Source organism: Colletotrichum aenigma, assembly GCF_013390185.1.
Source record: "Colletotrichum aenigma strain Cg56 chromosome Unknown KSG_Cg56_contig02, whole genome shotgun sequence".
Classification (NCBI taxonomy): domain Eukaryota; kingdom Fungi; phylum Ascomycota; class Sordariomycetes; order Glomerellales; family Glomerellaceae; genus Colletotrichum; species Colletotrichum aenigma.
Genome location: NW_023500908.1, coordinates 4,923,238 through 4,944,842, shown reverse-complemented (window position 1 = coordinate 4,944,842; position 21,605 = coordinate 4,923,238). Strand labels below are relative to the sequence as shown.

General features: G+C 54.3%; 5 protein-coding genes across 5 annotated transcripts; 2 read left to right on the top strand and 3 right to left on the bottom strand.

The window, feature by feature from the left end:
* Positions 1 to 606: 606 nt before the first annotated feature.
* Positions 607 to 1,368, top strand: CGCA056_v003350 (uncharacterized protein; the record flags this gene model as incomplete). The annotated part of the gene is made up of 1 exon (XM_037318607.1): positions 607 to 1,368. The coding sequence occupies one exon, from the start codon at positions 607 to 609 to the stop codon at positions 1,366 to 1,368; it is 762 nt and encodes a 253-aa protein (XP_037183358.1).
* Positions 1,369 to 6,589: 5,221 nt separating this feature from the next.
* Positions 6,590 to 9,159, bottom strand: ptaB (Transcriptional activator ptaB; the record flags this gene model as incomplete). The annotated part of the gene is made up of 6 exons (XM_037318606.1): positions 6,590 to 7,081; positions 7,140 to 7,460; positions 7,508 to 7,807; positions 7,858 to 8,544; positions 8,597 to 8,796; positions 8,865 to 9,159. The coding sequence occupies 6 exons, from the start codon at positions 9,157 to 9,159 to the stop codon at positions 6,590 to 6,592; spliced, it is 2,295 nt and encodes a 764-aa protein (XP_037184280.1).
* Positions 9,160 to 13,130: 3,971 nt separating this feature from the next.
* bit61 (Target of rapamycin complex 2 subunit bit61) lies at positions 13,131 to 15,824 on the bottom strand (the record flags this gene model as incomplete). The annotated part of the gene is made up of 1 exon (XM_037318605.1): positions 13,131 to 15,824. The coding sequence occupies one exon, from the start codon at positions 15,822 to 15,824 to the stop codon at positions 13,131 to 13,133; it is 2,694 nt and encodes an 897-aa protein (XP_037184281.1).
* Positions 15,825 to 16,948: 1,124 nt separating this feature from the next.
* On the top strand, positions 16,949 to 17,269 carry CGCA056_v003347 (uncharacterized protein; the record flags this gene model as incomplete). The annotated part of the gene is made up of 1 exon (XM_037318604.1): positions 16,949 to 17,269. The coding sequence occupies one exon, from the start codon at positions 16,949 to 16,951 to the stop codon at positions 17,267 to 17,269; it is 321 nt and encodes a 106-aa protein (XP_037184285.1).
* Positions 17,270 to 17,503: 234 nt separating this feature from the next.
* Positions 17,504 to 20,910, bottom strand: vam6 (Vacuolar morphogenesis protein 6; the record flags this gene model as incomplete). The annotated part of the gene is made up of 4 exons (XM_037318603.1): positions 17,504 to 18,110; positions 18,158 to 18,266; positions 18,317 to 20,758; positions 20,829 to 20,910. 4 exons carry the CDS (start codon positions 20,908 to 20,910, stop codon positions 17,504 to 17,506), a joined length of 3,240 nt encoding a protein of 1,079 aa, XP_037184286.1.
* Between the last annotated feature and the right edge of the window lie 695 nt (positions 20,911 to 21,605).

Sequence of the window (21,605 nt, the reverse complement as noted above, 5' to 3'; positions counted from 1 at the left end):
CAAGACCAACGTGAAGTCTTCTATCATTATCATAGCCACTTTGGCAATCATCTAGAGAGGTTCCTCTCGTATTCATACTGGAGCCAACAAATGAAATAACTTTCAATATCTCCATCTTTCTAGACAGCCAGACCACACGAGGGCGGTCCAGTAGCTTACAAGATGATTGAGAACAATGCGTTCGCTCTTCAGGGACATGCCTCAGACATCCTGTCATTTGTATCCCTGCTGTGAAAGACTACCGCACCAGATTGCGGGACTGTGAATAAATCTCAAGTCGACACCTCGCGGCCTGAATCACTACAAAGCCCCTAGCCCCGTATAAGAAGGAAAACTCTTTCCCATCGCTGGGGCGACTTTGTTTACGTGCCTTCAATGATAACTGAGATAGATAAAGCAGTCGCTCTTTTGAAAACCCATCCATTATCGTCGAGGTCTCCAAAAGCATCTCCCAAGGGCCTTGTATATTGAGGTAGCCTCAAACCAAGCATCAATCATCACCACAGCTCCCACATCAAAGCAATCCCACACCAATCTTAGGTATTATCGTCTTCTTTCCCCTCCACAGAGGAGTGCTTCACTAACAAAACCGAAATGCAGGTCAACATGGCCGACCCCCACATCATCCTCGAAACCCACCTCTACTCCCTGCCCCCCAACGGCGCTCCCCCTTGGATCCGCAGCTTCCACCTCCGCCTCTGCCCGACCGCCGCCACCAAGGCCGACATCCTCACCCTCGTCCGCAACTCCGTCGTCCGCATAGGCCGCGCCGACCCAGTCGTGGAAGCGCAGGTGACGCTCTTCTTCACGCGCAACGGCCACGTCGCGTCCCTCCCCGGAGCCAGCAACCTCGGCACCAACACCGTCGCGGTCCCGATCTACCAGCCTCCCCAGCTGATCAACTACTCCGTCCCCTGCTTCCAGCAACAGCAGTTGGGCACTCCCGGATGGCCTCTGGCACTCACATACACTAACGGCGTCAACTGGCTGCACTCATACGGCCCCGGAGGTATGATGGGTATGGGAAGTGGACAACAGCAGCAGCAGATCATTGTCGGCGGTCAGATTGGCTTTATCAACGTCAATGTTCCATCTGTCAATGTATCTGGGGGCCGTCCGGTTGTGTCTGACGTTGTCAGGGAGGCTAGGCTCGATGGAATCGCGGAGGGAGCTTTAGGAGGACTGTTGGAGTGGGTTGGAGGACCGAACGGTCTGAAGCTGATTGTCATTGTGGATGTAGACGGACGGGATGTTGTTCCTGCGGTTATCACCCTGCCGGAGGCACCTGCTGTGGCCACGCCTCCCGCAGCTCCCGCTACTTCGCCTCCTATTTCGGAAGATGCCCCCGCCGAGCCTGCGGCCGAGTGAACACTTTGATGCCTGTGGTTTGGAAGAAAGACATTGGGCTGTCGAAGTTAACTAGTTAGGTTATTAGCTAGGTTAGAGGTTTGAAGCACGCCGGTTCCGAAGAGTTTATTGGAGGTAAACTATAGCTCGAAGACGCTCGCTAATCCCCTATACTCGAGATGAACTTTGTGACAGCCCCTGAGCGGTAATTATCTGCCCATGTGTACTCAGTTTGCATCGAGTATAAATGTTGAACTCGGCCCCTCATCTGGCTGCTCCAAGTTTTCTAGTCTTTTATTGGCAATAGCTGTACAAAGGTGAGTAGAGCTAGATGGCATGCCGCCGAGAACACATACCACACCTGCTATCTGCTCTTTTCGTTGTATGGTTGCGTCTCAAGTATTCTGAGATGATTTTCACCAGTGGCGAGGAATTTTCAGCGGAAAGTGCTGGGAGGAGGCTATGAAACGACATCTCGGCGCGCCCTTTCCAGCTGTCCCAGAAGATCTAAAACCCATGCTTTGAACTCGTAGGAGATCCTTTTTTTTTTTTTTAGATGTCCACTTACCAAGAGACAAGAATTGTACCGACACGTATAAAACCTTCTGATCGCAGCGAACCCAGACCAGATGGCCCAACAATCTAACCGGCTCGAAATCTTCTGATTGAGCTCCAGAGTCGCTGGATGGACATGGGCAGTGCATCGCCAACGCATCCTGGGCTCTTGCTGACGGGTTTTCTCGAGCAGTACCCTTGATCGCAAGCAGAATACATCGCAGACCGTAGAGAGAAATAGAAGTGAGTGAGAACACAGGGAGTTACAGCATTTCGACATGTGTGTGGTACGTCAAGAACACACCAAGTATGGAGGCTAGGTAAGGTACAATGGTGAACGTACGGTCCTACTCCACATCAATGGCAACTGATCGGTCTGTTGTAAAATCCTAAAAGACTGGTCAGTGTTTCTTTTAACGCCTTCTCTCACATGTCAGGCTTATTGCTCCTAAGCTGCATCAAGAATATAAAACCCGAGGCATGGTGTCTTCTTGTATGCTGAACCACAATAGAGAGTGTCGGTCACGCTGTGTACACGTCTGATTCGTCGAGATCTGTCCGTCTTACACGTATGCCCACGATCTCAGCGAATCAGGCACAAGAAAATGCGCATTCAACCCATACATCGCCGTCATCGGTCACCACTTTTGTATCAATAAGGCGAATACCATACTTCTGCCAACCATTGTCCCCATGATGGAGCCAGCTACCCATTGTTACATGCGATGACAGAAGGGACTTGCAGCTAACTCCAGCTCAGACCCAAGCCGCTCCCAAAGAGGGTCCAGTTATGCCCCATTGCTGGTGTTCTCGAAAGCTGGTGGGCTTTCACCACCTTAGCTTTAATACTATCCACCGCATCATGAACCCTGCCACGCACAAAACGACACCAAACAACCCTGTGAGCTCCTCCCTTTCCACGATGACGGGTGTAATCAAAATGTACAAGACTTACAATCAAAGAGAAAATTTGTCATACAAAATCGGCCGCGCGACCAAGTGCCTAGCGATACATACATAGCAGACTGGACATGAGCACCCTAGGAAGTCCCAAACGGTTCATCTCCGCACAAAGTGTTCGGTCGTGCCAACGGGAATGCTTAACCAATAAACTTAAATCGCAGATAGTATTTGCTGAGGATTGTAGAGACAAACAGTAATGAAAGAGTACGCTATCATCTCTAGCATCTCGACGTATTGGATGCGGGACGTTAGGATCACCCGAATTGCTCGGCTTTACACGCGCGGACGTTCGAAACTGATTTGTCTGTGGGGTGATTCCATACGCGGAGGACCTGTTACCTAATTTCATAGTGCTTTTCTCTTGGCTTAGATCTAAATCTGAAGAAAAACGCAAATAACATAAAAGAGACAGGCGTCTTTACTTTTATCAAGGCACAAGACAATGTTTCCATCTTCGCCTCGGTTGATTCCTTCCATTTTTTGCCTCACACGCATTTCAGCGCCTTCACTGATCTAATATAAACATAAAGATGCACTCTGTAAGCTCTTTTATCTCCCGTCACTACTTATGTATTCGATGACAGCAAATAGAACACTCGGGGGGCACTCGTTCTGAAAATGCAATTAGTCACCGTTGAAAGTGAGGAGTAAATTTGCGCTTGTCTTAGCTTCAGAAGCAAAAGACACCATCTTTCATTTGAGCATACTCCATTGCTGGCCTTATTAAGATAGTTTAGAACTTTGGACGCCCTTTTACACTGGTACCATATCACGACCACTTGCCTCATACTGCCCACCGTCACCACATACATCTAGAGCGATCAATCATGCGGACTGCCGAAAACACAGTCTTGCAATATAAAAGCTTTCTTGGTTTCACAAATTGCGTTTCGACTCTGCATAATGATAGGATAGGTAGATCTTGTGGTCTTGTTGTCTTTAACGAGCGTGGCAGCCCAACTCCATAGACATCAGCACTGACTGCTGCGGCAACCAGCCAGCAGCCAAGATATAGTGCGTTTTCGTAAGATGCACACAACTTCTCTTCGTTTCTATCTCCAGGGGCTTATTCGGTTCTATATCAAAGAATAGTATGACTAGGAGAAAAGAAGCACATGCCAGCAAGTCACAATTCGGGGTACAATAATCCTCACAAGCTGCGCAACGAAAAATGCCTCCTGGCAATGGACCTAGTCACACCAGGTAGACATCTTTGTCATCTTGTCTCAAAAGCTATTTGGGTTTCTTACTAGAAATTTATAGCTACAGGTCCTCAATCACCACGCGTCAGTCATCATTCGCTGACATTCCATGAGAAGTATGTAAACTGGCATTGCCATCGTCGAACACCACACCCACAAGAAAAATAAGTCGAGATTCCAGCATCTCTCTAATTCGAATTGCCTCGCTGTCTTTTCACCAAAGCCAGCCACATCTCCCATTCGAAGAATACCACCATGCGCAACATCTTGTTCCCTCGTCCGTCATTCCCAGTCGCAGCTTCGTATTCCAGCGGCAACGAGCCCATTTTATGATCTCCATCTAAGCAAGGCACATGATATGAAACCTATCATATAGCCATGGAAGTTACACATGTGAAAATCCATAGAAAACCCCTTGCGGATAACCCACGGCGTGCAAGAAATTGCGTTCTTCTTCCTCTCCTCTCCCCTTCGGTATTTCACTTACATATATAGTAAGACATTACGAAGCCCGGCCGGCCCTACGTCAGATGGCATACATAAATGCAGGTTTCCCACCAGCCAATGTGCCTACGATCCGAAATGGTCCAGCGTTGGTTGACGTTGAATGTGGCAGTGACTAACCTAAAGCCAATATGATACTGCTCGTACACTAGTCAGCCTACCTACCACGCCCGCAGCAGCAACATAGACAACTTCATCAACAATCTCTCCATGTGTACCCGAGAATACTCTCAAGATAAAAGCGATAGACAACACTGAACCGATCAGACTTCATGAGAGACTCGACCGCGAGGATCCCACAACATGGAAATCTGTATCTCAGATGCTCCTGTGCGGAACTAAGGCCCTACCATCTAGACCAAGACTCGAGCCTTGATGATTCTGCCGGTGAAGGAGAAAAGACAATCGCATCCCCATCTTTTAACCACCCTCTTCATGCTTCCAAGCGCAGCTTCAAACTACCAACCCCCGCTAGCATATATAAACATGAACTTGCTACCATTTCCATCTCTCGACAAAATCAGCGGCAATACCGCAGAAGTTGGCGAAATTGAACCAATGGGTCCGCTCTCCACTTCGTTTCCGCCACAAAACACCCAGATCCCAGTGAACAAAACCTACTCGAGGGGCTCCCAGCACCAAAACAACCTTCCTGCCCTTCCCCTTCGTCTTCCATCACCGTCTTCAACTGAGTCAGTAGGTATTCGGCTCCATCGACTGAATTATCGCCTCAAGCAGCCTTGATCTTGAATCCCCTGCGTTCGAGTTTGTCAAGAAAAGCTTTGGGCTTCCCTCCTGAGAAGCGTTGAGCATCTTGAAGCTATGATTGGTCGAAAGGCCCTGATTTGTCCGTGTCCAGCCATTAAGAAGGAAACTCTCAAGTATTTATATCAGCAGATATTTCAATCTTTGGAGGATCGATCCATCTCTCGGTGTTGGAACCCCGAAAGCAGCCTGCAAACTTCCCTGGAAGCCCACCCCCGCGAGCTTCTCTTATTCTTCAATAAGCCTCCAGCTTACCAAATCTTCCAGGCAGATTCAACCGTCGGACCACTCATATCACCAAATCAGATTCACGCATCACCAAAGCGCATATAGACAATAACTAATCAAGTTTTCCTGTCAAAAATCTGGGTATGCATATTCCTTTCCGACAAGAGACTAGGTATTTGAGATAAGAACTTTGAAAAAAAGAACCAAAAAGACGAGAGAGTTACGCAGAGCAATAGCAAGAGTAAAGCACGTTTGAGAGACAATAGACAAGAGACACTGCGCCGACAAAACACCAAATCCCTCCGCCGCCCTTTGATAAAACTTCCGCCAGGAAATTCCACAAAACTTTCTTTTTTTTTAGGAACCCATCATCTTTCCCTCCCCTTTCTCAAAACTAGTTCCTCGCCAAATACAACTATGAGACGTTTGGTAAGACTTGTCGAGGTTTGGGCGGGAAACAAGGATGAACAGCTTCGCGACCTAAAGAGGTAGGGAAAATAAACATGAAACAGTGAGCCCGATCTGGACAATAGGTCGAGCATGATATCGTACAGGGGGAGGTTGATTTTGTGTGTGTGGAGGCACAAATCGGACAACATTAAATGTCACCTCGGATTAGCCTCTGCGCGTCTCGTTCGGGACGGGCGACAGCTTGCTGCCCTTGCTCCCTTCGACAACCACGAGTGCGCCGTTGACGTTATTAGACCTCCAAATGCGCTGCAGGCAATTGGTGATGTCTCGTCTCGTGAACGAGCAGGAACTTGCCTGCCCCCCGAGACTGAGATCTGGCCATCGAACGAGAACGCGCGAGGACCTTTGGTCGGGTATGATCGCCAGCCAGCACCGAACGACCGATATGCTTGCCGAACACCCGCAATATGAACAGCCCTGAGAATCCCAGAGCCAAAAAGCCAAGCACTAGACGCCGCCATGCTGCATAATGATGACATAAAAAAGGCATTACTGAGCCTGGACAACCAGGCTCGTATTAGAGCAGAACCTTGATGACGACGTGATCCTCAAGGTTACGCCGGGTTACCCTTCAGCCTCTTTTGCATCCGCGGCGTGGGCGGCTTGCCCTTGTTCTGGACACCGTTCACCTGAGGGCCGCCGGGTGTAGGGGCGGAGGAACCATCCTCTTCCATCTTTACACCAGAGGGACGTCTTCGCTTGTTGGAAGCCGGAGATGTGTTCGCACTAGGTCCGCTGGAGCTGGTTCCCTGCTGGCTCTGCTGCATCTGCATGCCGGGCGCCTGCATATGGCCCGGAGCAGGGCTACCGGTGACATGAGGCGACCCAGGAAGCTGCATATGCGGCTGGGCTGGGCTCGCGCCCATTGGGAACTGCCCAAAGCTGGGTGTCCGCGGGCCCTGGCCGGGCATGGCCTGACCGTTCATATTTTGCGGCGCGGAATTGATCTGGCTGACGTACTGCTCGAGGGCGGCGTACGGGCCGAGGTTGTTGTGAGCATGGCAGTAGGAGAACAGAGGGTTCATTTGGCCGATCACTTCAGCAATCTGCACGTCATCATTAGTGTCGATGATCCGTATGCATGCACGGGTGAGCGACGCTTACCTCGAGGAATTGGAAGACAGCTTCCGTAACGCCCATGCCCCTCTTCACAGCCGATTCTGGCAGGTCCACTAGAGCGTCGGGAGGGGGGTGTTGCGGGGACTTCATCATCCTGGCCTTGCCCTTCTTGCTCATCTCCGGAGAGGCCTTGCTATCTTGGGAGTTCACCTTGTGCCACTCCTTGACCCAGTTATGTACGGGCTTCGCAGCCTCAATGACGGCCTTGCGGGAGATGTATTCTTCGTGGCTGCTTGTCAAGAACTCGAAGAGTTCAATCTTCTGCTCCGCGTCGAAATGAGCTCGGACGGTACCGTTTGCGACAAGCTATCCGAATTAGTGATGGCAGCACAGAGAGACGAAATCAGACTTACGTGAGAGCCGTTGTCGAACCAGTAAACTAGACTCGACTTGGTGTTCTCAATCCAGTGGCCATCCCCAGGCAGCGGTCGATCCGTGGTGCCCTTCTCCATGATCAATTGCATGTTCTTGACCCCACTGTCGAAATGCGTGTGGAAGTATCGTGGAAGCGCGGGGTATGTGATTTCGTATTGCTTGTCGGCTTGATCTTCGATGTCGGTGATGTGGACAGAGTGACGGAAGACACCCTTGGTAGAGAAGAATTGGCTCACGAACATGTTCCAGTACGTGAGGTCGTCCTTGCCCTTGGATCCCTAAAAGTCAGTCAGCACGATGCCTGCGGCCACTTCCAAATGCGACGTACAGTAAAACCGCTCAAGTGTTCGCTGAACTGCATGAGCTTCAGCAAGCAATGTCCCTTCATTCCTTCCCTCCTTTGCTGCTGGGCCTGCTGCTGTGCGAGAGCCATGCTGTTGGCCATGGCGGCCTGAGCGGCAGCGGCCTGCTGTGGGTTCACCTGAGGTTGTCCAGGCTGAGGTTGCATTTGAGGGGGGCCTTGCGGTTGAGCCTGAGTCTGGGGAGGCTGCGGCTGTTGATTCGGTTGTGGACCTGGTGTTTGCGACGGAGTGGGTTGACCAGCAGATTGCGGGTTGACGGGCTGCGCGAGCTGCTGCTGCGGTGTCTGTTGAGGGGTTTGCTGGGGCTGAGGTTGCGGCTGCTGGGGTTGGCCTGGAGGTTGTTGACCCTGTTGTTGTTGCTGCTGTTGCTGCTGCTGCTGAGCCTGCGCCTGTTGTTGTTGTTGTTGCTGCTGCTGCTGCTGTTGCTGTTGTTGCTGCTGGGCCTGCTGCTGCTGCTGTTGCTGAGCTTGCTGTTGCGCTTGCATCGAGGCAGCCATCTGGGCCTGCTGCAGCTGCATGTGTTGAGGGTTCATCTGGACCGGCTGGCCGGGCTGCTGGCCTTGTTGTATCTGCTGGTTCTGCTGCGCGACAGCCTGCTGCTGGAGAGCGATCTGCTGTGCCAACATCGCCTGGGCCTGGGGAGTATGCGCCTGCTGTAGATTTTTGTCAACATTCTGGTCATCCGCGCGGGCGCGCTATACATACCGGCCGCATGCCCTGCCTCATGGCCGCCATCTGGGCCGCCATCTGGGGGTTCATGGGCATGCCCATAGGCATGCCATTGACACCCATGTTCGCGTTGAAGGCTTGTTGAGCCATGAGCGCCTGCCTAGCCTGCTGCTGCTGCTGGAATAACCTCTGCTGCGCCATTTGGGTGGCATGCGCCATCGCGGCCGGGTTGTTGACTGTACGTTGAGGTCAGCGGGGGGAGGGACATAGGACGAAGGGGGACGAGGAGAGTCGTCAAACATACAATTCTGGGCGAACTGGTTCTGCTGGAACATTGGGTTCTGGGGGTTGAGGTGCTGCAAAGCGTGAGCGTTCGGACCACCAGCACCCGGCGGCATGCCGCCCATCAACTGGTTTGGATTGACCTGACCACCAGGCCCTGATACCGCCATGTGCATCTGGTGAGGCATTCCACCGCCCGGCGGGCCTTGCTGATTTGGGTTGTGAGGCATACCCGGGCCCATGGGATGGCCTGGGACGCCTGGATGTTGTTGCATGCCGGCAGGATGACCTGCAAAAGATGGTCCCATACTCGTCATCATGTCTTCAGCGTGTCGATAATCCACGGCGTGGATATCGACGTCTCTTCCCTCCGCACTATCTCATGCGCCTGCAGAAAACACCCGAACGTGGTTCTCGTCTCGAATAGAAATGGGCAATCGGCGGCCGCGAAGCAAAGCAAACACGAGGGCGTTGCGGGCGTGGTGGGATGCGAGCGTGGGAGTTTGGGTTGCGATGGCGCGACGCGAAGAAGCGATGGGGGCAGCTGGCGTTCGGGATTTACGAGACGCGGGAGAGTGGTCTCTCAATCGCGCGGATGCGGGTTGCGTGGGCTGGCGGGTTTCGACTAGCGTTATCGGGGTTTGCGATAGGAGAGCAAGTCGTTTTTTGCCCGTCGTGATGGTGCAAGTTTTGGGCGGCCGGGTCAACAGGCGAAAGGGGACCGAGAAGGCATCGATGATCGACGTGGAGGACGGAGGACGGAGGACGGGGGCGGGAAGAAGGATAATTTGGGTAGGGAAGTTGGTCGGGGATGCGACGACAAACAAAAGAGCTGGATGGGAAAGGGTTCGGGGAGTGGGTGGGTGCGACTAAGGCAGCCCGATGACGGGGGAGAAGGGTGCTGGGCCTGGGACTGGGAAGCCTGCGGGAGGAAGAGAGAGAGGGAGGGAATAGGTGTGCGTGTGTGCGAGAGTGGAAGAGCCCGAGCTGCTGGAGCGAGAGAGACAGAGAGGTAGCGAGACAGACTGACGGGCGACGAGCGAGTCGGGGGGTCGGAAAAAAAGCGTGGCGTGGCGACGGAGAAGGTAAAATGGAGTTGTTGGTTTATCGCAAAGGTAAAGGTTTCTGGGGCCCGTACAGGCAGAGCAGATACAGTAGAAAGAGAGTGTGCGAGAGTCAGAGATACGACGACGTGGTGTCGAAGGGTCGCGAGATAGCGGCGGGAGCGAGGTGAGGCGAAGCGAGCGGACAGACTCAGTGGGTTGAGAGGTCTCGTGAGAGAGTGAGTGGGTGGACGGAAAAAGACGACGAGGCCCAGAGCCTTTTTCTTTTTCCTTCAGCACGCAGGCGCAAACGTAGTCGACGATGACATTCGCAGCAGCAGCGGCGGATTTATGTTGTAAGGTATCCAACAAGCCCGATTTTTATTGCACACGTCGAGAAACCGGGAGACAGCGAGAGATGAGCACTGCAATGTGCTGCGCTGGCGAGCAGGAACAAGCCTTTTTTTCGCGCGTCGCCTTACCAGGAAGACGGGAGAGTGAGCGAGATGCGGTACAGGTCCAGAGGTAAGGTACTGGCTAGCTGGACCTGATGAATTGCGGATTTTGGGGGGTTGAGTGGGTTGGGCTGGGTAGCGTGGTAAGGTTGGCAGCAGCGTGGCAGCGTATCCGTAGCGCGTGCGGTGCCAGCGCGCTGGGGTCGGCTGGCTGTCCGTCTGTGTCTGTCGCTGTCTGTCTGGCTAGCCGGTGGGCTGAAGAAGGGACGCAAAGACTCAAAGTGGGCTGCCCGAGCTTCTTTTCCCCTTGTCCACGTCCTTTCTTGCTCAGCGGGCAGACAGCGAAACCGAAAGTCCTATTCCTTCCGTTCGTCTTTTGGGTGGGTGTCGTGTAAAGCTAACGTGGTCCTCTTGTGTCTAAAACCCAACACGGGACGAAGTTGACGTTCGGAACCCCGAAAGAGCAAAATGAAGCCAAACACATCAAAAATACACAGACAGAAAAAATTTAAATTAAGGAATCAGACAGTCAGCCCAGGGGCGGTGATTGGAGGGGGCGCTCAACGTGGTGTTGCAGACAGGTTGCAGCGTCACAGAGAGCTCTCCCTACAACACCTACCTGCTAGGAGACAGCAGACAGCAGACGACACAGAGCACAGCAGATGGTGGATGGCTGCTCGGGCTGGGGAAACAGGAACAGAGCAGGGACGGCAAGGAAGCGCGATAGGTAGCATGCCAAACTGCCAATGCCAGACGCACCTCCCAGCCCGAACCCGCCCTTTGCCCTCTTTGGATGGGAAAAGCGGGTTCCTATTCCATTATAGCGGTACGCTACGCATCTATCGAGCACAGCATGCATGGATATGCCGGAATTAGGTGGCGGGAAGCTCCATTTAAACGCGGGAATATGCCTCTATCCGCAACGGCCGGCGATCAGGCGGCTTATGCATCAAGAGCAAAGCAAGCTTTGTCTTTCTTCAGCGACCCGCGCGTCCCAAGGGGTTGAAGCATCTGTCGCAAAGCAGGAGGCAGGAGGTTCTGCCTTGTCATGGTCACCGACGGGGGCAGCGCAGCAGCAAGGCAAGGAGAGGAAAAAAAAAAAAGCCTCCCATCCTCCCCGTTCATTAGATGACAAATGGCCCTCGCAGAACAGACCGCTGGAATCGCGTCGTCTTGCCCTATCCGTTTCTACCTTTTGCGTCCCTCAATGGCAACCACGTGTTCCCCGAACCACCCGGACACACACCATTCGCACATTCTGTCTCTCGCTGTCTTCCCTCATCGAGTCCTCTCATCGTCTGGTGACATGAACCCAGAGAGGGGGCCGCGCGGGATCCAATCAGCTTACCTCATTTTGGGGGAAGCGGGGGATCCATTGAGTCCCCAGTCCCAGACATCGGCTCCTCGGCGCTAATCTCCGATCGAAATCACATGACCTTCGGTCTAAAGCTGATGGCTCAAGCCGACCACGTGACACCCAATCTTTCCTTCCCCAAGCAGATTTCTAGACCAAAGGCCCGTGCCCCAGAAAAATTTCGACCGAACCTGGCCCCACAATTCCCATCGTGAGCCGCATCTATAAAATCTCTTCCCTCGCATCACAAGCTTCGTTTCTTCCCCCATCATCCAACGCCATACTTCCTCTCCAACGCCAACCCGGCCAGCGCAGGCCTCGATCGCTCACATCACCTGACAAAACCTCAATGTAGAGCAGATTAGAGAGCGTTCGGGCTTCCTGCGCTGCGCCTCCTACTAACAGGTAAGCCACCAGCAAAATCTCCCTTCACACACACATCCCCCCAAACTCCGAATGATGATATTATATGAACATGTCTTCTTTTCCCAACCGAATCGACCATGAAGAAGTCTAGTCTACTCGGGCACTCCGTCGCAGGAGAGCCTGTTACTTGCCAGTAATCAATATCTGACACTTTCACCTCCACCTTCACTTTTCAGCAATCTCAGTTTTTGAGCAACATCGCTGACAACGTGGAAAGAACAGGAAAAATTTGCATCGCGCAGTTTGCGTCTGAGGAACCATCAATGGTCCCTGCTCTAGAAAATAAAAACCATTATTTCATACTCTATTGCCTCAATCGTGACCCATGTGCTTGATCAAATTAGCGTGACTACTGACCCTTCGAGTTATATGCCTTCAAACTTCTCTGGGTTGTTCTCGGATCTATCTTTGAGATACAGGTTTCTGGGATCCAGTATCGTCCATACGCTCCGGGTAACACGGCATCGTGACTCGGAGTATCAAGACCCAACGAGGTCGACGTCCTTATCGTCCATGCCACATGGTAGAGGACGTCCTCACCTCTCAACACAAACCTCAAAGCTCACGAAGGTTCCCCTGAACATCTCAATTCAAGACCTCATCCCCAGCCAGCAGTCACCTTCCCAGCCAGCAGTCACCTTTCCAACCACGCACCTTCACCTCATCTCACCTCACCTTACATCACATCAAATATGCAAACCAAACAAGTCATTCACCTTATGGAATATTCTCAAATTCATCTATGCCAACCATCCCCAACTGCCATGCATCCCAAAAGAAAACACTCCCAATGCCCACCCCGCAAAATCCCATAAAACAAAAAAAGAGAGGCAAACACTGTTTCTTTTCGCGAGGTATATCCCGTCACGGGGGCCGTAACCATACACCGTGTGTTTTGTTTTTGCAACTTTCATCAAGAACGCCAAGCAGAACGAATGACAAGTAAGGCGCGCTGCAACCGCGCGCCCTCTGTGAACCACCCCAATAACCCATCAAGTCCGTTACCTCTCCTAAATCACGCGCAAACCTTCCCGTACAGACTCGGGGATATCCCGCCGCCTGCCTCCGACGATACCACGGCGGTTCCTACCCGTCCGCCCCCTGCCGAGCCAGTTGAGCTTGAGCAGCCGGCAGAGCTCCTCCATCCGCCTGTTCCCCTCGTCGTTGCCGTCTCCCGCGACGTCCCCGAGGCTGGCGAGGATGCTCATGCATTGCAGCATGCGGCCGACCATCTCCGTAACCTGCTTCGAGTCCTCGACGTTCTGTTCACGAGTAAAGGGCCGGAGTTGCCCATCGCTACCAGCACTGGCGTAGCTGACGTTGCTGAGACCACGACTGCGTCCGCCAGCTCCGGAGCTTGCATCGCCGAGTAGGGTCGTCGCGTTGGAGTTGTAGCTTGCCACAGACGGGTCAAGGCTCATTGCGGTCCCCGGGCGCATCATGCTCATGGTGTCGGCGGGGCTGGACGAGAGCGCAGGATCCGGGAGGGGAGAAGCGAGTGCCATTGAGGCAAATGACGAAGGCAGGAATTCGAGTGAGAGGCGAGAGAATATTGTCTTGAGTGATTCGTACCGGGGGAGGATGACAATGTCGCGGTATGCGGTTAGGACGATGCGGCGAACGTCAAATACGGCCGAGGCTGGTCTTACATGCGGTGCATCGGTAGACATCGGAGCCGCCTTGACGCCGCCCCAAAAGTCGCGGGCCTGGTCCGGATTCATGAGGACACCGCAGCCGGAGAATTCGAGATCCAAGGGAAGGAAAACGGCCTGCATGTATGGCAGAATCGAGGTGTAGGTGATGAGCCACATCTCCACCAGCGCCGGAATGACCTTGTCTTCCTGAGTGCGCCTGAGGGTGTGGTCCAATGAGGCAAAGCCGGTCGCAAGAAGTTCGCGCAGGTCCTCCAGGATAATATTCGGCGATCTGCGCTGGATGCAGTATTGTATGTGCAGTGTCACCAATTTGTTGAAGTCTTCCACGGGCTGTCGCAAATCTTCGCCCTCAAAGATGACGAGCATCTTCGCCTTGAGATACGGCCATGCATCATCGAGCGCCATGCTGTTGAGGCCGTACTTGCCTGCATCAATTGGTTCGGAGAGATACGACGACTGATGCGTCAGACTTGGCAGACTGCTTGGCCCAGGCCATTCTGATGGAAGAGAACTCGATTCGACGCCGAGGCCGCTGCTCTCCTTTTCAGTCTTTTTGTCCCGACGTCCCTTGCCAAACGACGTTGCAGTCGGGGCCGGACTAGGGGGTAAGTTGAAACTGTATAAACTCGACGGGGCACTGGGGTCTGTGGGTTTCGAGTTGCTCGATGCGGACGATAGCGGGAGGTGGAATTCGTCCTTGAGCTTGTGCTTCTGCCGCGACAGAAAGTGATGCTTCTTTTCCTTTTCTCGCCCTTCTGGCTTCTCCATGGTGGGCGTTTCGGGCACGGCGCGGATGGTTGCAGAAGACGAGTTGTTGAGATTGTAGATGGACTGGCCGCTGGTATCGATCAGACTGCTGGTGCTGAAATTACCGCGCTGTAATGATGCGAGCGCGCTGCCGATCTTGCTAGGGCTCGGGAGCGGTTTGTCCTTGGGATCGCCCTTGGTGCCGATCTTGACAGGGCGGGAGAAGAGCTTCACCTTGGACTTTTCTGGCTTCGCCGGTTTCGGATCGGGGATGAGTTGCGGCGGGGGATGAACAGGATGGACGGAGTGAACTGGGCTATGCTGTGACTGTTGGTGGGCGATGTGCTGCTGCTGTTGTTGAGGCTGTTGCTGCTGAGACTGAGATAGACCCGGTGATGTCTGCCCCGACCGTGGAAAGGCGGCGTTCGCTGCTGTCGTCGCGGCCGAAGTACCCAGCAGGCCGTTGTGGTATCCTTGGTTCCCAAAACCACTCTCTCGTGGAGCGCTGGCCTCTGTCAGGCTTAGCATAGGCGGGCTGAGTGGGCCCCTCGCGCCGCTTCCCCTCCTCACGTTGTCGACGGCGTCGCCGCCGTTGGGGTTCGGTACGGTCTGCGACCGCTGTCGAGCGTGTTGTAGTTGTTGCTGGTTCTGTTGATTGCTCTGGTGTTGCAAGACGGCGGCTTGTGCCGCGATCTGGCTGGCTGAGAGGGCCGGACTCGATTGCTGGTGGTGGTGGTGGTGTACCTGGTGCTGATGTGTAGACGATGCGACGGAGGCAGGCTGTGACATGCCCACCTGGGAGAGGTTCGAGGTGCTCGTGGACGGGAGTGTCGAGTCGAAGAGGCCGGGCGTTTGGCTATGTTTCCTCGAGTGGCCTTTCGTCAAGGGGCTCGCGGTACGGGCGGCGGCGGATGCGATGTGGGTGTTGACGCTCAGGTCATGGTTTCTGCCTTCGCTTGCCCCTCCTCCTCCTATGGAACCTGCTGGTCCTCCGGGTGTGGTGCCGGATCGCTGGGCGGTCGGGCGCGAGAAGTTCTGCAGGCTCGCGGTGCTCGAGTTGGCCTGGGAAGTGAACTGGGCATATATCGGCGTCGCGGAGGAGGGGGCGGTGGGCGCGCTCGGTGCGTGGCTCCGTGGCTTGACGAAGTGTATAGCGAGATTTTCTTCACTGCTCGAGGAGTCGGCGCGGGCGGGAGGTCGTGGACGTTGCTGCGGCGGCGGTGCGCTGGAGGAGGAAGCTGTCGAGCCCGGCAGAGGGCTGAAGCTGCCCGGCGCTCGGGGCGGGGGTCGTGCTGGTTGCATTGTCGTGGATGTGTTAGGGGTCTGTTACATCTTGGGAGAGTTGGGACGATTCGAGATCGGGCGGCCCTCCAAGGTTTGCTTGCTGAATTGCTGTCGACAGCAGGGGTGGTGGGTGGTTGTGTTGGTTGTTCGTCTCTTGGTGGGCGAGGTGAGGTGAGGTGGGCGAGGTGGGAGGAGTTGAAGGGTGCGAGGGCGCTGGCAGAAGCGAAGTGGTGATGTAAGAGGGTCAAAAAATGAGGTCAGGGAGGAAAGAAGGAAGGGTGGTGGTTGTGAGCGATCCAATACCACGAGTGGATTTTGATTGCGTCCAAGGGCTTCAAGGGCCTCAAGGGCGGCCGTGTGAGATAGACAGGATCGATTGGGGGAATTGATGCAGGATAATCGACAAGGTAGTGTATCCCGTCTGCACAACACCAGGCCAGGCCAACCCTCGTCTGGGTCGTCTCGCGTGCGCCTTGCAAGTCTGGCTCGGGTGTAAGCAAGCAAGCAAGATACGGGCTATCCTTCCTATCGATATCAACCCGGATCCAATCCAATGCACCTCAGAGTACGGATAAGCGACCCGTTGCCAAGGGGAAGCCGGCCGACGTTTTCGTTTGCGGTGAAGGACCGACGCCCTGGACGGCTGAACCAACCCAAAACCAAGGCACCGCGACGACTAACAGCATCCCCCGCTCTTAGGTGCTCACCCCAGCCCCTTGTGCTGCTGGATCACTGGCACCGCCGCCGGGTTGCGACCCTGGCCTTCGCTAGCCTGGCTGGTGGGTGTCTGGGCCTTGCCGTTTCGGTGCTAAAATCCAGCAACAGGTGAAGGTAACCCCGCAGCGTCATTGCGCGCAAGGAAAAAAAAAAGACGGTCCCCATCTTCAGCGGAACATTGAGGACCACCACCACTGGAATGGAGGGAGCCGCACCCGCAAAGCCGCACAGCGCCAGATTTTCGTCATAATTGATTTCCCATGCTTCCTTTTTCCGACCCCTCCCCCTCCAACGACACACATCACGATCGCCCTTTCTCGCCAACCACCCCTTCCCCTGCCCGCGTCCACGCTCCCCTAACTTGACACTCCCGTCGCTCGTCCAAAGTACGAAACTTTGACGCACCAGCTGCAACCGACAGAACCATGGCATCAGAAACAAACGGCACCGCCGCCGCTCCGGCCCTCCAGTTCACGGCGACCTACAAGTCCCCCGCCAACGACCCCTTCACCCACTCCGAGTCCATCCCCGCCCCGCCGACCACCGGCGTTCAAGACAAGACGGCCTACCTCAAGTCCCTGCGCGAGGCCATCAACACCGCTCAAGAGAGCATCAACAAGGAGCTCACGGCGCGCATGGAGGAGGACAAGGCGCGTGAGGCCGGTAAGAACGGCTCAAAGACCGCCGTCGACGAGGCACTCGAGGAGGAAAACTACGGCGAGGAGGCGCCTCCCAACGACGACTGAGAGAGAGGAAGAGAGCAAGAGAGAAGGAACAAAAACTTTGAAGCTACGAAAAACGAACGCAACGCCTCGTTTCAGAGCGCCATCGTACATTCTTTGCCACCTTATATACGGGGTATTGCTGTATCATGCTGCCGCTTCCCCATTTGCCCTGGCTATGCAAATACCAATATGTACGAAGGAAACCAACTCCCAGCACCAATCAACCCGGCTCCTCCTACTCCTACAGCACACCCCTTACGAAAACCTACGAGCCCAGCTTCCTGCCCGCGAGCTCTGCGGCCTGTGCGACGCCGTCTTGTTCGAGCAGCCGTAATGTACGACGCTGTTATCGGGCAATACCGAAATCACGGTGCTGCCACCAAGCCTCTTGTGGCACACACCGCAAAGGCGTTCCTCCGTGATCACCACTCTTCTATTGCGTCCGCCTTGCCCACCAGGAATCCCGTCACCGAGCACCAAAAGGGCTTGCGTAGATACCAGCTCCGTGTCCCGCAACCGCGCAACAATGCGCGACTCGTTCACCACGCTGTTGGCGGACCTGATCCTGCCTCGGAAGTAGGATTCAAGGTCTCGGACGGGAAGGTCATCAGGGATCAGCGAGAGGGTCGAGGCTGCTGGAAGACGTGAACCGTGCCTCGAGAGAAGTTCGAGTGCTGGCGCATGGGCGGGTTTGTGAGGTGGCGGTGGCGTCAGGTACAAAGAGAGTAGTGTGTGGTAGATTGATGGTGTCGAGTCCTCGAGGTCGCCTGCTGAAGACGGTCTCCGCGATCGATCCGGGGACCGTGATCGGTCTGGCGACGATGACGCAGACTCCTTTGACTTGTGCACCATGTTGCAGTACCTGGGCAGGTTAGCCAATGCAAAGAGGTTAAATTAGGCAATACTTACTCTTCGGCCTTCGCATAATTCTTCATTTTGAAAACGTAAATTTCCAATGCCTGCTTGTGCGAACCCATGTTACTCAGCACGACAGCTTGAGCTTCATAAAAGGCCGGATCTGCGTCACGTCAGTAACCATCAAGTCCGGCAAACAGTGGTCAAACGTACCGTCTCGCGGGATGAGACCAAATGCCTTGCTAAGACTATATTGCCCACTTGTTTTGAGGAACGCAACAAAGCGCTCCATTTCTGCATCCCACTCGTCATCCCTCCTCTTCTCCTTCAGCTGTCTGATGAACAACTCCGCTAGACGATTGTGGAAGTCTGGGGTCGTGTCGTCTAGCTCGTTGATGATATGCTCCAAGTACTGGACCTCCAGTGAAGGGTTGATGCCGCCCAAGAAGCGGGCTACCCGGCCACGGGGCAAAGTCTCCGCGTTCTCAGAGTCAGCAATGAATATCTCCATGGCCAACTTTGGATCCGCCTTCAATACCCATTCAGAGTACTGGAGAATCAGATCAATCTCTGACGGCGGCAGGTTTTGAAGATACATCACCGTCCGCTGGGGGCCGTGCAGAGCAGGGGCGGTCTCGTCGGGCTTCTCGGCGGTTCCAAAGCGCTTGAGAAGCTCCAGCGCTTGAGAGTGAAGCTTCTTGCCGCTGAAGAAGTCCACAAGCTCATTGTATCTGTTATGAGCGAGAAGCGCTTCGTTTACCACATCGGGATCGCAAAAGTTGGGCAGTCGGAAGAGAGATCCGGCCAGAGAAGGGCTGGTCGTCATGTACGTTCTGAATAAAGCCGTGTCAACCATCCTTGAGGTTCTCAGTAGCTCTCCCTCCAGTTGGCTTCCCGTCTCCTCGCCGTGGACTGGTGACATGAAACCCTTCATCGCGTCTTCGGTCGAGCCATTGGTGTTTGACCGCTTCAGCTTGCCGGTGCTGGGATCAAGCACACGTTGCAGGCGTGTTCTCGTTCCAACCAAGTAACCAGCCAGCGTTCTGACTGCTGCCAGAAGATCGTCACCTTCGAGAGGTTTGTCCTCCGCAAGCCTTCCCTTGATGCTGTCGGTCTCTTCGACATCCAACGCATTGCTCTTAGATATGATGGAAGCCGTGTCCGATTGCGGCGGTGCGGGTGCCTGTTTTCGTCCCATGAAAAGCTTCGCAAAGCCAACACCACCGCCCCTCGCTGGGGAAGCTGGGCTCTCGCTGGGTTCGTCCTTAGCTGGCTTGTCACCGTTGGTTTTTTCATGGACTTCTTCCTCGCCATCTCTCTCGTCACTGCCCGATTCCTCCTGAGCACCATGCGCCCACCCGGACATCTCACCCGCGATCGAAGGCGGGAAGAGCTTCAGTACGCGCTCAGGCGGGGCGTGTACGTCCTCTTCGTTGAACAAATCCATGGCGTCGTAATACTTTTTCTGTTTGAAGAGCATCTCAGCTTTGAGCATCTTCACCTCCCGCAGAGTCTCCGTCTTATTGCGCAATAGGGCATCTTCGAGCATGTTCAGAATACTGATGGCCTCGTCGTATTTGCCCTTTTCGACAAGCTCGTCTATTTGCGAGTCGTAGTCGGCGGCACCCATCCTCCACACACATCGATCGCTAGAAATGTGGAAACCCTTGCCTGCATGCGCCAGGCTGAGATTGGGTGGTGGAAGGTGAAGCTGCGCCGCACCGGGCAGAGAGATGGTCTGTAGCAACGACAATGTCTCTGGATTCCTCACTTCCAGAGAGCCTTTCGAGGGTGCCTGCAGAGCTAAGATGTAGGGATAAGAGTATCCAATCTGCTCCGGCGCCGCTTGCCATGGTATCTGCCGTTTCTCAATCGGTTTGCCTTCGTCGGTGATAAACATCGAGTTGATATCTTTGGCCAACAGCAACTCGCCTTCGGACAGCTTCGCCGCAAGGGGTTTCGGCATATATCCTCCCAGACCCATGTATCCCATACCCGCGCTGCTGACCGCTCCGAAGCGGCTGGCTTGTTGACCCGACGTTGCAGAGCCCGGGCTGATGATATCCTCAACCTCTTGACTTATAACATCGACCATGACATAGCCAGCGTTCATGCCGCAGACAATCTTCGTCGCGCTGGCCCAAGTTATAGTTCGTATTGATTCCGGCAGGGTGATCTCGCCGACGTCGGGGCTAAGCTCGCTCTGCTGCCAGCTCCATAACAACAGCCGCCGACGGACGGCAACGGCCATGCGGCTGATGATCTCCGGTATTCCAGTAGCAGCATCTTTCACGATGTTTGAGGTTACGGCGAAGCAGGTGGCATTTTTCGTTCGTTGAAGCTGCTCGATCGGCTCGTAGGTCTGCAGGTCGTGCAACGAGACGTAGTAGTTGGACAGCGATACGATGGTAGTAGCTTCCTTAAGAATAGCAAGCTGTTCGATCGCCCTGGTCGAGAATCTATCTATCTCACGCAGCAGGTCCGTCGGTTTCTGCGGCGGTTGAGCGGTGTTGAGGTTGTTGTTGTTGGCTGCCGGCGGTGGGCTCGTCGGGGAGGGCTGGGAGCCATTGGCTTGGGTCGGTGACGGAGGGGGCAGCTCGTTTAGGCGGTAAATGCGGAGTGCACCGCTGTTGAGGCCGACGAAGACGCGGTCGCCTGTGAAATAATATGTGAGAGGGGGGCGTCATCACGCAGGAGGCGGGCTACATTTGGGGCAACGACGCACCATGCGCGAGGATTGTCTCAATCTTGGACTTATCCCGCTGCTTTAGCTCTATGATCGGCCGCGCTGTAAATGCTGAGAGCATGGCGACTGCCGGGCCGCAAGGCGAGTGTGTAAAATATTCAGTATACCGTCATCAGTAGGGAGGTTCGTCTCGTTTGCGCCGGTTCGTCACTGCAGCAGAGAAGCGTTCATGATGGCGCGCGCGGGAGAGATGTTGGAGCTTCGGTTCGGGTATGGCTGGATGCTTGTTGCTGGTAAGGTAGGTAAGGTACGCCGTAGTCGTCGGCCGTACGTCAGGACGAAGTCCCCACAAGGGAGCCGATGACCTCTTTGGCCGCCCGTTTGGGACTAGCGCCGCTGCTACCCTTCCACTTGAAGCAGCGAGTCTCCACCTCCTTCAACATCTGTTGGGAACAGCTGCTGATTGGTCGGTGGTACATCGGGATTTGCTTTACATCCGTCACATGCATTAAGGCACTTTACTTTCGACTGCAGCTTGGATGAAGCTCCAGCTATTGAAGAAAAGCTTGGATAGATGAATAACTTGAAATGCACGTTGCTTCGTAGGAAATATCTCGACACGCCATTCTAACTTTCCCTCGAAACTATGCGCTGCATACGTGACAGTCGCAAGGAAATAACCAAATCAAGCCCAGTGCTATCTATGCTAGTATCTATGTGCTGAACTCATCCGAGAACCGATATCTCCGAATTCATGATCCCCGTCCGAGTGGACGCAAAACAAAACGATGCTAGATGCACCGTGACATTTGTATG